The following is a 17,106-nucleotide window of genomic DNA, read 5'->3' as shown; positions in this document are numbered from 1 at the left end:
GATCAACCAACATGTCATTTCGCTTTTAATACTAAATAAATACAGCTCTATTGTTTCCATGTGGCGTACGCTGCTACATAGCCTAACAATTATTTCTGATAAACAAACATCGATATTTCGTGATACGGATCAAACTTGAACTTTTGTAAAAAATACCAGTTGATAGTGTGATCAATGTCATGCGGGCGATTTTTGAAGTTATCTTTATACAAAGACCAACATGTTGATTTAAACGTGCCATAGTCAAGGCGCATAGCGACACAAACATAGAATAATATTGCAGCTATTTCTGTTACTGTGTCTACATGGAAGTACGTCCCTGTGTGCACGTACAGGGGAAGATGACTTCTATCAATATGTGCACGGAAATAGCCAATTGGATCTTCTTGGTTTTTTTCACTAGTTTTATTATTATAGGTAGTATATTCATTCGTATGTAGCATGAATTACTTTACTTAAAAACCTATAATTTGGTCAAGCAACGTTGGTAGTTTGGTACAGTGGCGGCGGCACGGAGAGGGGACAGAGAGACAGTCGCCCACCCGTAAAACATGTTGGGGGCGGCGTCTACCCCACCCCAATCAAGCTGAAATCCTTTGTGTTAGCAACATTTGCCCACTCAAAATGCAGGGATTAGGGTGTACATTTCAGATCTCGCCCTCTCATGCAAAATGTCGTCGCCTCTGTGATAGCTAAATGTGTATACGCGAAAAAACACTTATATCATACCCACCCATTAATCTAAATCCACTAATTGTATTAGGATTTCAACAAAGTACAACGAGCGTACAACAATAACAATATACATGTGACAAAGTAAATGTACACACATATATAGATCAATGTGTACAATAATATAGGAATTAATGTGCTACATGAGATGAAATGATCAGTCTCAGAGCATTCACACAAACTAATGTAATAAAGAATGATATATATATCAAGCCAAAGGTGCCAAAGGCAAGCCAAAGGAGTGACGTCTGGTGTTTGCCAAAGAGTGGGCATATCCTGTCGTATTATGAACAAATAAATTGGGTCTAGAAATGGCATTTCTGGGTTTTAAGAAGAGGAAGTAATGTTACGTTATAGAGAAATTACAAGAAACGTACGATAAATACGCAGTATCTGGGTTTAGAAGTTAGCATCCTGTCGCCCGCTGAGTGATACGTTTTGTCGGCATCTGTGATATAGTGTCCTAGGTACACATCCACTCTCTTCACGTAAGTAATGATTGCTTTTTAGTTAATCTTACATCACGTTTGTGATAAGTCATTGGGATTCAACTCCAGCATTTGGCAAGAATCTCTACCTGTTGGTATGAGAAGCATCAGTTACAGTTATGGCTGGGTTTGTGCGGAGTTGCCGCTAACTACACCTTAGGGAAGTTTAAATAAATGCAGTTTGGTTGTACATTGTATCTTTCCTTTATTCTGCATTTTATGCCCGCTATAACGAGTTTTCTTTAAACTAAACGAGATGACCGGAAATGGCCAAATAATAAACGTAAAATGAAAATATAATGGTGTCATAGTTTTAACGAGAGAATTTTATTGAGAATAATATTACAATACAGAACTTAACGATTTATATACTGGATGGATTTCTTGAAACACAACCGACACTAGTTCCACACTGATACACAATAGAAATAATAAACTTATACAAGTATACTGATATGGATACAAACCAGGCACGGCGGCCATTTGTCCTGCATGCCACTCCCTGACGTGATTGCCATTGTCAACGAAGAGTCACTATCACATTATGATTTTCGGAAATGACGGTTAATTTATTATTATAGTATGATGACTAGCGTAATCCGTGTTTACATCCTCTAGGCCAGGAACCGATCTTTAAAAGAAAAGGGCCAAAACATTGTCCTGTAACTATTTAACGAAAAGGTGTACACACTGTAATTGTTGAAACTCTATTCTACCATTTAAGATAGAAACAAAAATAAAAGGAAAGCGCAGCGTACCACAAAATGTACAATAATTAAAATGTTGGTACAATTTCACAATATGAAAATTATACATACGCAAGTAAAACAAATTTGCCTAACTATCATGATCTCGAAACACATTGCATACGCTTAATTCGGCACCTTACTTTACGATCTTTCATTTTCACTTAATAATTGTACATAATTAAAAATGACGTCATTACTATATCGGACTTACCAAGAAATTACCACACCTGTGGTGAAATTTTATCTCAAGAGAAATATCATAAACCTTCCCTGGAAGGGGAGTGCTTAGAATTCGAAAAAACCAGAACTGTGGTCCCAGAATACATGTAATAATGTTAGATCTCGTACAACCGCATAGCAACAAACACTTCAGCCATGTTATCACAATATCCCGCTACTCTTGTAGTAAAATATCGTATTCATGAGTATAGACATTGTCACGGCTAATCTACGGATGGTACAAATGTTTCAGACTGATTGTTACGAGATGTAAAGAGTGATTTCGCAAGAAGAATACACTTGCTTTTAATTGTGAGTGTTTTAAAAGAGAACAGAGCGAACACTATTCGTTAACGTTATAATCGCAGAGACTGGTAACTATGCGCTGAAATATCTTCAAAGCACTCAATATAAATAATCTTAATGGCAGCCAACGAAAACTTTGGGTAGCAATGAGATGAACGTATGTTGCAACAGTCCAACCACCTGATAACTAGAGCGCCCTCAACGACAGAACTTTCTAATATTGGCTTCCCTATGTAATTACATAAACAAGCCAATTAGAAAGTAGTGGTGGTGGTGGTGGGAAGAAAGGGTTGCTGAAAGTGTGTGAAACACATCCAGATAGGATGTTGTATATTTCAATATTCCTTGACAAACGAAGAGTGCACAATCATTGCTTTAAACACAGGGCATGCCTAAAGTACGTGAACAAAGGGATTTGCTGTCTACTATCATTTGCACCACCATATGCATCACCACAATACGCACCTATCCTCGGGGGTGGAGCTACGTCACAAGACTTTCCACGTTGCTAAGATGCGCACCACTGTACCATGCATTTCTATGTGCTCTGTGCACGCTGCTGTGGAACGCCAGTGAAAATTCAAGAAAACAACACAAACTCAACTTTGTAATCCTGAACAACCGAATTTATATATGTTACATACACAGAGCTAATCTCGTTACACTGTTCAGGGGAGTCTCAACAACCATCCCAAAGTACAGATTTCTTCGAGTTTTTGGCCTTTGTTTTCACCGCGATGGTTGCCAGGCGGTGAAAATACCCGGATGTCCTTTCAGGTTAGGTATAGGTTGTTATACTAGCATGACTAGTAATTTTAGAGAATGTCTGAATTACAGATCAATTTTAACTTGTTATAAACAATAAAATAAGTATCATCATCTGCTTTTGTTTTAACATTGAAAAAAAATCTATAATAAATGAGTTTATTAATTTAACAATTAAAATTGAAAAAACACATTTTAAAAATTGAGGTTAATTGAAAATACATGATTGTAAATAAACTTAAAATTTGAGTTGAATGGTATTTATCCTAACAGAGTGATGACTTTAAAGTTGATACATGAGTATTGTAATAGTCATTGATAATAAAGGAGTTACAGAAAAAAAAAACCATGAAAATATATAAAATTAACATCATGATGCATAAAACACTATAGTATTAATGAGATGAGATGAGATATCACTCAAATAACAATAATGCACAAATATACAAACATTATTAAGTCACTTATAATATATTAAATCACATAAGTATGTAATAGGTAATGCCACAAATTTAAATATAGCTGCAAGCAGCAATGAACCATATTGTTATGGATGGGTTAATGATTCCAGGGACACACCACTGATCAAGTTGTCAGCAAAATGAATATATATTACAATATATATTGGGAACCTTTTCACCAGCAGACATTCTCAGCCACATTTTTCTGCATTTTGTTCTTATATTATTCAACATTCCTGAAAATCTCCTAATCTGGCACATGATTATTCAAACTTAAATTGTCATTTGTATAATTTTTGAGAAGGGTACTCAGCTAAGCACTAACCCCCCTAAAAAAAATGATTTGTGAAACTGAGTACCCTGAGCTCGAAGTCAGACGAATACAGTATTGTGCTATTTGAATTTGTTATTATGCTAATACAGCTAATTAATATGCATAATCACAACTTGCTACTTTGTTCTATAAACTAAATATGCACATGGAAAAGAAAAGAGTATTTACTAATTATATCAATATTTATTGTGCTAATTTTGATGTGAAGTTTGAAAAGAGAATCTTTTTGATCTCCCATGTATTTTTATAGGAAAAATATCAGAATTGAAATTGGTCTGTGATCTATTTCTTGACATATTGTACTCATAGAGTAACATTTATTAACTCTCAGCACACAGCAATCTTGTTATTTCTTGAATTATTTCTAAAAGCCATATGAATGACCTGTCCATAACGAACACCACATAGCTTTCCAGACATTTCAATTGGCACCCTGTTTCAGCATAAAGAAGAGAAATAATGTAAGCTATGATCTTTGTTTGTTCTGTTTTTCGTTCGATTTCACGCATAACGCGGGATCTCGCAGTCAACAGAAAATGATCTATTAAGAGCAGTTTGGCAGTCTAAGTTTCTTCATTGAGTCAGTGCAGTCTAGGACTATGGGCTGATTCTCTGCACAGCTGATCTCTCAATATTAAATTCATATTGGAAATGGTTGTTTATTTCAACTTCTGATTTGTAAGATATCTCAGGAACATTCACCTACAAGAAAACAATATCAGTAGAATGAGCATGAGCTGTATTATTATTATAATTTAAATCAATTAGTAAATTCACCATGGAGTAACAATTCAATACAGATTGACTGCAATGTTTGTGACCATGATGTATTTGATGTCACCATGGTGTATTTCACATTGGTATGATGTATTTGACATAATTGTGGTGCATTTGACATAACTGTGGTGTATTTGACATTACTGTGGTGCAGTTGACACTGTCATAGTGTATTTGACACTGCCATGGTGTATTTGACATTGGTATGATGTATTTGCCATAATTGTGGTGTGTTTGACATTACTGTGGTGCAGTTGACACTGCCATAGTGTATTTGACACTGCCATGGTGTATTTGACATTACTGTGGTGTATTTGACATAATCCTGATGTATTTGACATTACTGTGGTGTATTTGAACTAACCCTGGTTTATTTTACGTAACCCTGGTGCATTTGCCATTACTGTGGTGTATTTGACAATACCATGGTATATTTTACATTACTGAGGTGTATTTGACATAACCCTAGTGTATTTGACATAACCATGATGTAATTGACATAACCCAGTGTATTTGACATATGACATAACAATGGTGTGTTTGACATAACCATTTGACATTACCATGGTGTATTTGACATAACCAGTGTACTTGACATATGACATTACCATGGTGTATTTTACATTTGACATTACCATGGTGTATTTGACATTTGACATTACCATGGTGTATTTGACATAACCATGGTGTGTTTGAGATAACTCTGGTGCATTTGACATATGACATTACCATTTGACATTACCATGGTGTATTTGACATAACCAGTGTACTTGACATATGACATTACCATGGTGTATTTGACATTTGACATTACCATGGTGTATTTGACATTACCATGGTGTATTTGACACTTGACATTACCATGGTGTATTTGACATTTGACATTACCATGGTGTATTTGACATTTGACATTACCATGGTGTATTTGACATTTGACATTACCATGGTGTATTTGACATAACCATAGTGTGTTTGACATAACTCTGGTGCATTTGACATATGACACTACCACTTGACATTACCATGGTGTATTTGACATAACCAGTGTACTTGACATATGACATCACCATGGTGTATTTGACATTTGACATTACGATGGTGTATTTGACATTTGACATTACCATGGTGTATTTGACATTTGACATTACCATGGTGTATGACATTTGACATTACCATGGTGTATTTGACATTTGGTATTACCATGGTGTATTTGACATTTGGCATTACCATGCTGTATTTGACATTTAACATTACCATGGTGTATTTGATATTTGACATTACCATGGTGGTGTATTTGACATTTGACATAACCCTGGTGTATTTGACATAACCAGTGTATTTGACATAACCCTGGTGTATTTGACATAACCCTGGTGTATTTGACATAACCCTGGTGTATTTGACATCACCATAGCACATTTTACTGCAATTTTTGTAACTTACATTTGAGAGAGCATGTACTGTGTCAAATTTCTTGTTCAATTGAAAAGGGACGCCTTCAATTCCTAAAGAGGAGTATGAGAAAAAAATACAATGTTATATATGAACAATACAAAAAAGAATATGAAAATTATTGAGAGCTTGTACATTTGTAAATGTGCACAATATAAAATCCTACTACCATTCAGTTTTACACTAAACACAACTATAACCTAAGAAATACATGATGTTGAATGTTCATGTTGGCTGTCATGAAATGAACAATACTGAAACCAATGCACCAAATAATAGCATCTATTTCACAGGAATGATTTGCCTATGCTGTATGACAATATCACTCATTCAAAACTTTTACTCCAATTTGATAAGATTTTTTTTCTTAATTTTAATTTTTGAAAGGACTGAATACTAATTCTGAAAATACACACATGAGCTTGCCACAATTTTCACCACAATCCATTGTGATTAGACCGTATATAAAAACCCAGAAGCTCCAGACAACCATCAGGCAGCCCATACAATGCACTACGTTACATCTAACCATGTGATATGCATATTTGATCTGTTATGTATTACCGGGGTATGTCACATTGTGGAAATACACATACTATGTATGTGATAATACCACAGTATAGACAGCTCATATATACCTCAAAGGTCATAGTTCAGCATGTTCTAATAATAGCATGTTAAATATTAGAAGGGCTAAACATACTTAGCATATCTCATAAAACACATGTCAGATATACTAAAGGTTACCGGTATATTGATACATAACATATCTAAATTTTAAAACAATGTGATAAATATCTTGTTGAGTTACTGCAAACATAAGAATGGTTAACAATGAGGATGACATGGAAAAAACATGGCAAACTAACATAATTGGAAATGCTTAATATAGAATTTTTATTTTGTAATCCTACACAAGATTTGGCATCCTCAAATGTCAAATAATTTGTTAATTGATATAAACTAATTTATCTTAGAGTGATGACTTGTTACATCAATATTTTGATACATAATTGCAGCTCATAGTTCAAAAAATCATTTAGTTATAATATTTACAGATCGTCTTCCAAAACAAAATGAACCAAGAACTGTATACAATGCTGTGTAATCAAGTTTAAATTTTGAATGAAATGTCAGTCAAATGGATCATATATGCCAACTATCTTTTTTAAAATTATTATTGTGTAGGCGAGAGTTCTAAACCTCAAATATTACAGTTGTCTCTACTGATTTTTCTTTTTTATGTACAATTTGAGATTTTGTGTGCACTTTGCCACAAAAACTATATTCATGTTACAGGGCCTGAACTCACCAAATGATGGATTTGCTTGCTGCCTTGGAAGCTCTTGAGACCGCTGTACTTGAACCCCAGTTCTTGTTGGGGAAGTCTGTGGTGGAGCAACTGGTGCTGGTCTTGCTGGTATTGCTGGCCTTGAGTAAGGCAGGTGACTGGGAGATGATTGGTTTTGTCTGGTGAAATAAACATGATGAAGGATTGATAAGACCCCATTTGAAGTCACACGAATTACATGAAAATCACAAAATACAAATGTGAAAGATCTGGCTAGTGATCATCCAAAGCTGTATTTGCTAGCATCCATGTTTAATAACATAATGTATTATTCGATATTTGATGATTCATTTCTGTTTAAACATTGAAATTGTTCCTGTAGTATATCACTCTTAGGCTCTGTAATATACCAGGTCGTCACTCCTACTACCATAAATTAGAGGACTCAAATCAGAATCAAATCATTACATGGATGAAGACTTTATTTGTCAAACTCACGAGGTTGTACCAAGCATGCAATACACTTAGGCATCTCAATACATTACAGTTCAAAGTATATTGTATATTGAATTAATTACTTAGTATTGTTTGCAGTATTGTATAACAGTAATTACACTTAGGTTGACTTACTGAATTGGTCCCATTGAATAGGATGGTGGTGTTGACATATAAGAAGGTGGCATACTGATCAATGATGGTGGTGAGGATTGTTGCTGCTGCTGTTGTTGTTGTTGTTGTTGTGGAATGGGTCCTATCTTCAGACATATCAACATACCATTTAGCTCACTGAAAAATAAAATGCGGAATGTTAAAAAAAAACTTGCCTTATAAGTGACTTATATCACTGTCCCCAGAATACTTCCAATTGATGGATCATACTTGGACAGTCACTGTGCAATAACAGTGTACTCAAGTAAAGACTGCTTCACACATCTATGCAGGCTTTACTGGATTATGTCATGGAACACCATGGAAGTGATGTCATAGAATACCAAATATGATGTCATAGAACATGTATGATGTCATGGAACACCAAATGTAATGTCACAGAACATGTATGATGTCATGGAACATCAAATGTGATGTCACAGATTACCAAATATGATGTCATAGAACATGTATGATGTCATAGAACACTTCAATGATTTATTATTCTGTCTTTCTGATTGGACTCTATCCAAGCAAGAATTGTCATTTCTCACATTCTAGTACACCAAGCTGATTGGAAGAGAGTCAGTCACTTGTAATGGAATAACTCGCAATATACCCCTCAGTTTATGTAAATCACACCAACATTCCACTCTAATGGTGTCTGCATGTAGGAAAAAAACCCACCAATACAAACTGTGCTGGCTGCCGAAAATGCAAAAGATGAAAATCCTAGTACAGAAAGGTTTGGATTACTATGACAACAAATAAACATCAAATAGGATAAGTTTTTTATTGCATAGGACTACTTTCTTGGGACTGTTGTGCCAGGCTGTTGCTCACCGGAATGCAATGCTTCTGTTGAGACATAGACATTCAAGTCACCACATGATTTTGTCAAGTAAACTTCAAAATTTAAGATTACAAAACAGTTATTAACTGTAAATGTCAGGGTATATGAAATTTGTCTTCCTGATGAGATAAATGCAGTTAATAATGGTATACAATCAATACTAATAAGAGAAAAGTAAATATTACCCAATCAGAGTGTAGCCTGCAGGGGCACGTTTAGCTTTAGCCAATAGCAAGAGATCACACACAGCAGCTTGCGTATATGATCGTGGTAACATTCGAACTGCCAGTTGATGTTTCTTTAAAACAGGTTCCTCTAAAAATAGAAAGATTTAATTTATTGTCAGATATACACACACAAGTACATGTAAACCATTTATTGCATTTATCATAGTCACGCATATTATATGTGTTACTAGAAGAGGATTACATTCTATTTTCGGGGTGGAGATACATCACAGAACGTTCTATGTTGCTAAGATGCACACCACTGTACCATGTATTTCTATGGGCTCTGTGCAAGCTAATGGGGAATGTCGGTCGAAGAGCCGGTGAAATTAGCTAAAGTCAAGAAAACAACACAAACTCAAAGTACTTGAACTTGTAACACTGTTCAGGGAAGTCTTAACAATTATAAAGTACCGTTTTCAGAGAGTTTTCAGTCTTTGTTTCCATCGTGATGTTTTTTCAGATGGTGAAAATGTCCATCCCAAGAATAGAATATAAACTGAAGTTTGGACAGATGTATTTCTCTTTGACAGGTTTACTGTGTATAACCTTAGTAGTACACATACTAAGTGTTTGTGTATATTCCCTGCATACAATATCTCCTGATCAGTAGCCAGCTGGACTGGCCCAACTGTGATCAATTCTGCAGCATATCCATTGCTATTACTTATTCATGATATACAGTGACGTTAGGGAGCCCGGGGAGTGGAACACTTCTCAAAAAGGAAAGATTCTATGTGCCACGCATACGTTATAGTTGCGTAGAACAAATCAAACCAAAGGCTGTCTTTCTTATTGGTTGGCAGTTTATAAGTCATGCTACTCATTAGCATATTTATCACCTCAAAAACATGGTGACAAGTATAGAGGGCGTGGCAGAACAGACAAGTTGTGGTAATTTGGCAGAAGATTCTACAAACTCGTTCTGCAAGAATTATCATATAAAACAATAAAATTTCTATGACTGGGCCAGTCTAGTGACTAGCCTGCATACATCATACAATTACTTCATTTATTCTGTTAATATGACAGGAACAAACATGGAACAAAATGAAAACTGAGTCACACTGAATTACATGTACCACAAGGATTTTCCCTTTTCTCATACTTTTTGTAATTTGGTTTTTCTAAATACAGTTTTAAGTTTGTTTGTTTAAATATTTACATTCTTGTCATAATAATAATTTCTGTCCTGCACCAATTTAACTTTAACTCCCAAGCTGGCAATTACATGTAGGTAACTTTGCAATTTCATAGAAACTTATATTTTTAAAAATAAGTATCATTGTCATCATTAATTTTAACTTAGTGCTCTTACTGATTGTTACCAATACAGGATATATTTAGGCAGTTATGTTGCACAATTTAGATAACTGGTGGTTTTGATAGCAAACAAAATTACGCTTGATTTGTACTATAAATATTTTTTAAAAACAGAATTGATAAACTCTTTAACTGTTGATATATATTTTATGCTAACACCTGTAGTGGAATTACAAGCATACATGTACACAAGTCAATGTTAGGTATGTGAAGTGGTAAATTATTGAGATATTATTAAATTATACCACTTGTGAACAATTAACATTTTCACCACCAGACTTTTGCACCTTTATCTTATTAATATTATTCAATAAATGAACAGACAAAATTTGATTCAATTTCAGTTTTTACTCTAAAAAATTGGCCATTTATTCCAATCTTTTGAAGGAGCAGACAATAAAGAAAAATACCATTCCATTTTTATCCTTGTTATCCAAATATTAGACACACATGTTGCTTCAATAGTTCAATCAATTCCATCTCACACAAATAGTGTTCTCTAAATCTAATTTTAAAATAAATACAGGTTTGATATGATTGAAATATATCTGTACATGATTTCAATAAAGTAGATAGTATTGAAAAATGCCTACAAACATGGACAGAAAGCTGTTTTTTTAATTTCTAAACATTTTTATAACAATTTGTAAATACCGATCATCAGCTTTAATTAAAATACTCAATCTGGTTCAAAAGCTTGATATTGTCTACAGCCATAATGTATGCACAAGCCTTCAAGTGACATAGTAACTGTGGCCGCCCACTTATTCAAAACGTAGGGCTTGCTGATTACATGATGTTTAACTCATTAATATTAATCAGAACTTGCAATGATGTCACCATATCGTTTCAGGGGTGATCAATTTAAATTTCATCAGCCATTTATATTCATGAAACGTTTATAACATCCACAGCTATATGTCCTTCACTGTAAATGCTGCTTTGCACCATCTTTAAACAAAGGCTACACGAGTAATTTCTAATCATCAGGAAATACACTATACTGATATTAAAACTTATTTTTAACTTATTTAATTTCCTTGAATAAATCTCCATATGCATATATATTATAATCAATGTGATGCTCCATGTTGATACTATGGGGTAGTTCCCTGCAATGTACCAGTGTACAATATATGTAAAAAAGCATTTGTTTGTTTACATGAAATTCAAATATGTACTGTACAATGACCAGCACTCATGTTATTGTTATGCTCATCATGTTATATAATAATCAGAGAAGAGACTTACTAGAGTCCAATGTTGTTGCTAAAGTAGACCATCCAACTGGAGGTGGATTTTCTTTACTAAGTATTGCCATGTCTGCTAACACATTATTTACTCTTCCCTACAAAATAACACACATTATACTGACATCAGAAAATAAAGTAAACTAATTTAATTTTGCAGCTGTCAATATTCTTGATACGGCAAATTGAGGATTTTGCTTTCTCCCCAGCTAGTGAAATATGTGATTGTTTGTCTTGATCACATGGAGATACATGTAAATTGGATTACAGTATATTGGATTGGATTCTAGTCAAATGAATGATTTAATAGTATTTTATAGCAACCATATATATGCAAAAAATTTAACAGAGGGACATTCACTTACTTGGTCTAAAGGAAAGATTCTTGTTATACAACAATATCTGAGAGTTTTTTTACCAAAAAAGCCATCTCTCCATATGTCAGCATCTTGACCTTCAACCGTCCTATCAAGCTAAAGAAAAAAACACAATGCCTTTTTAGTAAGAAATCAAAAAAATATGTCATCCTATTCATAATTTGATTTCTTCTATCGTATTCTTCATTCCTATATAAAAACATTATGTATTTTTAAAATTGCATCAAAGTTATTATGACTAATGATACATGGTCCTACGCTTCTAAACACTGAATGGCTGGCTACTAATTGGAATTAAATTCAGCTGAATTGAATAGCAAAGTCAACAAGTGTCGGCCGATCCAAAAACTATTTTGTGTTGAATTTCGCCTCACAAGTGAAAATGATATTAGTCCATTAAATAACTGTGATTTTGATATAGTTTCATTTAAAGTCATGAATCAGTGGTAAATGTTCACAGAAAGTTCTAAAATTTGTATGAAATGCCAATAAAAAATTGGCTTTTCTAGTTGGCCAAAGTTGACAAGCTCTGGTGAAAACTGTGAGCAAAGTTACAAAAATTGATAGGCATTTACATGTAAGTTAGTGTGTTGTTGTCAAGTCAAAACACATAGTTGAAAGTTGGCAAAAAAGTCTTAAAGTTTATTTTACCATAGAATTAATGACTGGAAAGTTGTTGGCATTGCTTAGGAATATGGCTAACGTTTTTTTTTTTTGGCTTTTTGTATTGAAATAGGCAATGCAAACTTACCCTGATACCATTCTCATCTTAGTAAACTGATTTCAAATAACACAACATCAGATAAAATGTGTTAATGCTATTTGCTACAAATACATGTACATGTGTAAAGGCCTGCAGATGGCACATTCTAAAACTCAGTTATACCAGTATGAATGGAGGAGATTGTTACAATATAATTTTTTCCTTCACTCAGTAGAACTAGACTTTTCTTGATGATTTGTTTCTCTATCAAATATATGTTTTTTCTGTATTTTTTTCTGTACTATCACAATCACATTCCCTTGATTTTTATGAAAATTTCTAAATTTTAACGGTAGTTGAATTCAACCAGCCAATCACAGCATAGTGTGCATTGAAATCACACAGATAAATAACTTTAGGTCACAACACATGGACATCAATGAAATTGGAAAATGATCTAAAGTTATTCCATTGGCTAATACAGTGAAGGGCATAAAGCTGTACCTGTATTTATAAAACAAATTGGAATTATCAGCTCTCATTCAAATTCAAACATTTGTAGGCCGATAGTTGTCACACCTGCGCATACGCGAGATATGGGTCTGATATAAACAAAGATGGCGACTTTGACTGTTGCACAGATTAACGAGTACAAACTGAGACGTTATCAAGCTTTAATTTGGTATTTTTTTTTGGTGATTGGGAGGTATTGAAGGAGTCGTCAGCGGTAATTAGTGCAAGTGGAGTCCAGGACAAAACTCATACTCATGATTTAATTAGAAAAGCGTATTGGATTATGGGAAAATCAATGTTTATCAACACAAATGTTACACATGCTCGGTGCGACAACTATCGCCCTTCAATAGTGATTGACTAAAGAGTGAAACATTGTCTATGCCCATAATGCACACTTATGTTTTCCGTTGACATAGCAGCTGTGACTGCACACTTATTGAAAATGAGCCGCTTGCTGAGTGCAAAATGTTGTACTATCTCATCAATATTAATTTTAACTGATGATGATGTCCCAATACTATTTCTGGATTGGTCAATTTAAATTCTAATATCCATTTTGATTTATAAAAATATATATTTATGAGACATTTATAACAACCCCAGCTTTATGCTTCTCACTGTAGAAACGTTGTTTCAATTTGAATTGAAATTGATGAATACAAATCAAGTAAATGGTAAACTACTGTAAAATGACTAATATTCACTAGGTTTAAATTTCACTGATTTACCATTTCAGGCCTATTCAGTGGGTTTTAAATTCACGGTTTCGTCATTTAGATAATGTGTTCTATGCTAAATTTTACATATTTACTGTGTTTTAATTTAGCGCATTTTTCCAGTCAGCGAAATAAGCTAAATTAAAACCCAGTGAATAATTACCCCCTTTACAGTATACAAATTCTTCTTTTTTTTAAATACATGTACACCCATTTCCTCCATGTCAACCCAATGTTATTACTAAATTTGTTCTGATTTTTCAATAATCATTGTTCCTGGGTCAATGAATCCCCAAGTGTATACAGCATTGTGACAATTTCAGCATTGTTAAAATAACAATGTAGCAAAGGGTTGAATCAAACCCAAAATCAGTAACATGTAACGGATGATGTGATTGGCGGAACGGACACTCACCACTTGGTAACCTGGAGGACAACGTGACTTATCGGCCACTATACATAGTCCAGTGATTGGATAGTCTGCTGGCAACGCCGACTGTAAACTACTCATGTTCATAGACATTTTACAATACAGATCGGGTAGTGCTGGTTGCTGTTTCAACAAAAAACAGCGGAAATAGCAGATCGATGTTGTTTACAGTTGGTTTGTGTCTTTGTCAAGTTCGTGGAAAGAAAGAGGAATGTACTTGTCGAAGCTCTTAGTTCTTCCTGTTGACCATGGAAAATACTCTTAGAATCTGATGCTGTTGAAATAGTCAACGTGGAATAAGACACAGGAAAGCTTCTGCTGCACCAAATCAAAATGTGGCGACACAACTGATCCAAACGACATTGACAACAAAGTCAGTTAACTTCCGGGTTCACGGTTTTCCGAGAGTTCGCGCTAGTCTCGCGTGAACTCAAGAGCGAAGGATTTGCTGCTGTTGGTGGTTGTTCTTATTTTCGTAACAATATAATTTTAATAAATAAGAACGAAAATTCGTAGATATGGATAATGTATAAAATGTAATCAGCTATTTTATTCGTCCGTAATTGGTACAAAGCTCTTATTTTTTGTAATCCATAAAACATTTTCCACATTAAATGCCCAGTCGTAATTCGTACGCAATTTCCAATTTTGATTCTTAAACACAAATTATCAAATATATTATAAAAATGTAAAATATAATTAGAAATTAGCTTTATCTGTAAAGGGGAAAAACCTATATTTTACTGTAAATAGAACTTTCATTGTATTTTCTGTAAAAACGTAAAATGACTTTATAATTTCCTATACCAGCTATCCCTCCTTCGTTGCCCGTCCAATGACATGCCTGACTCTCATCGAGAACTATAAATCCGTGAAAAACAATATTCAAGACAAGAAAAGGAGTATTAGTAGAAATTCATTGGAGTTTGATCAATGCATTACAGACTATTTTGCTTTTTTACTGAGTCATTGAAGACATACGTAATAAAATACCACTACGATAACTACGATAATATACAAACTACTAATTCAAAAACATGATACACTGAACCCAATAATTATTTAAAAAGTGGATATTTTGCAATCATGGAAAACATGACCTGTTCAATTAAATGACATTTTTGCATTTTGTTTAAAAACTCGCGGTAGTAAAACTATATTTCTTATTGAATTTGGAATATCATATATCCTATATATGATATCAAATATATGACGTCATAGAGATTTCCATGACAGTCAGGTCGGTGTGGCACCATTCCACATTATTTTGCACTAGCCCTAGTAGTGTGCACTCAGTCTGGTCGGTGTGGCACCATTCCACATTATTTTGCACTAGCCCTAGTAGTGTGCACTCAGTCTGGTCGGTGTGGCACCATTCCACATTATTTTGCACTAGCCTTAGTAGTGTACACTCAGTCAGGTCGGTGTGGCACCATTCCACATTATTTTGCACTAGCCCTAGTAGTGTACACTCAGTCAGGTCGGTGTGGCACCATTCCACATTATTTTGCACTAGCCCTAGTAGTGTACACTCAGTCTGGTCGGTGTGGCACCATTCCATATTATTTTGCACTAGCCCTAGTAGTGTACACTCAGTCTGGTCGGTGTGGCACCATTCCACATTATTTTGCACTAGCCCTAGTAGTGTACACTCAGTCAAGTCGGTGTGGCACCATTCCACATTATTTTGCACTAGCCCTAGTAGTGTACACTCAGTCAGGTCGGTGTGGCACTATTCCACATTATTATGCACTAGCCCTAGTAGTGTGCACTCAGTCAGGTCGGTGTGGCACCATTCCATATTATTTTGCACTAGCCCTAGTAGTGTACACTCAGTCTGGTCGGTGTGGCACCATTCCACATTATTTTGCACTAGCCGTAGTAGTGTACACTCAGTCAGGTCGGTGTGGCACCATTCCACATTATTTTGCACTAGCCCTAGTAGTGTACACTCAGTCAAGTCGGTGTGGCACCATTCCACATTATTTTGCACTAGCCCTAGTAGTGTACACTCAGTCAAGTCGGTGTGGCACCATTCCACATTATTTTGCACTAGCCCTAGTAGTGTACACTCAGTCAGGTCGGTGTGGCACTATTCCACATTATTATGCACTAGCCCTAGTAGTGTGCACTCAGTCAGGTCGGTGTGGCACCATTCCATATTATTTTGCACTAGCCCTAGTAGTGTACACTCAGTCTGGTCGGTGTGGCACCATTCCACATTATTTTGCACTAGCCCTAGTAGTGTACACTCAGTCAAGTCGGTGTGGCACCATTCCACATTATTTTGCACTAGCCCTAGTAGTGTACACTCAGTCAAGTCGGTGTGGCACCATTCCACATTATTTTGCACTAGCCCTAGTAGTGTACACTCAGTCAAGTCGGTGTGGCACTATTCCACATTATTTTGCACTAGCCCTAGTAGTGTACACTCAGTCAAGTCGGTGTGGCACCATTCCACATTATTTTGCACTAGCCCTAGTAGTGTG

At 35.0% G+C, this 17,106-nt stretch overlaps 1 protein-coding gene across 1 annotated transcript; it reads right to left on the bottom strand.

Annotated features, from left to right (window-relative positions):
• Nucleotides 1–3,098: 3,098 nt before the first annotated feature.
• Nucleotides 3,099–15,002, bottom strand: LOC100369180 (multivesicular body subunit 12B-like). Its single transcript, XM_006817075.3, has 8 exons — nucleotides 14,603–15,002; nucleotides 12,241–12,348; nucleotides 11,877–11,973; nucleotides 9,261–9,390; nucleotides 8,205–8,360; nucleotides 7,596–7,753; nucleotides 6,275–6,336; nucleotides 3,099–4,756 (listed from the first exon to the last, which is right to left on the bottom strand). Exons 1-8 carry the CDS (start codon nucleotides 14,708–14,710, stop codon nucleotides 4,652–4,654), a joined length of 924 nt encoding a protein of 307 aa, XP_006817138.3. The 5' UTR covers nucleotides 14,711–15,002; the 3' UTR covers nucleotides 3,099–4,651.
• Between the last annotated feature and the right edge of the window lie 2,104 nt (nucleotides 15,003–17,106).

Source organism: Saccoglossus kowalevskii, chromosome 17 (genome assembly GCF_978046115.1).
Source record: "Saccoglossus kowalevskii chromosome 17, keSacKowa6.1, whole genome shotgun sequence".
Taxonomy (NCBI): Eukaryota; Metazoa; Hemichordata; class Enteropneusta; family Harrimaniidae; genus Saccoglossus; species Saccoglossus kowalevskii.
The sequence above is the reverse complement of the archived record's forward strand: the minus strand, read 5'-3'. Positions and strand labels throughout refer to the sequence as shown.

Excerpts from the sequence above, each read along its gene's own strand:
- LOC100369180 (XM_006817075.3), bottom strand. The coding sequence starts at position 14,710 with ATGTCTATGAACATGAGTAGTTTACAGTCGGCGTTGCCAGCAGACTAT. Across the intron at positions 8,361-9,260 it reads GCAGGCTACACTCTGATTGG|TGAGCTAAATGGTATGTTGA; the intron begins GTAATATTTACT and ends TTTATTTTTCAG. Across the intron at positions 7,754-8,204 it reads TATTCAATGGGACCAATTCA|ACAAAACCAATCATCTCCCA; the intron begins GTAAGTCAACCT and ends TTATTTCACCAG.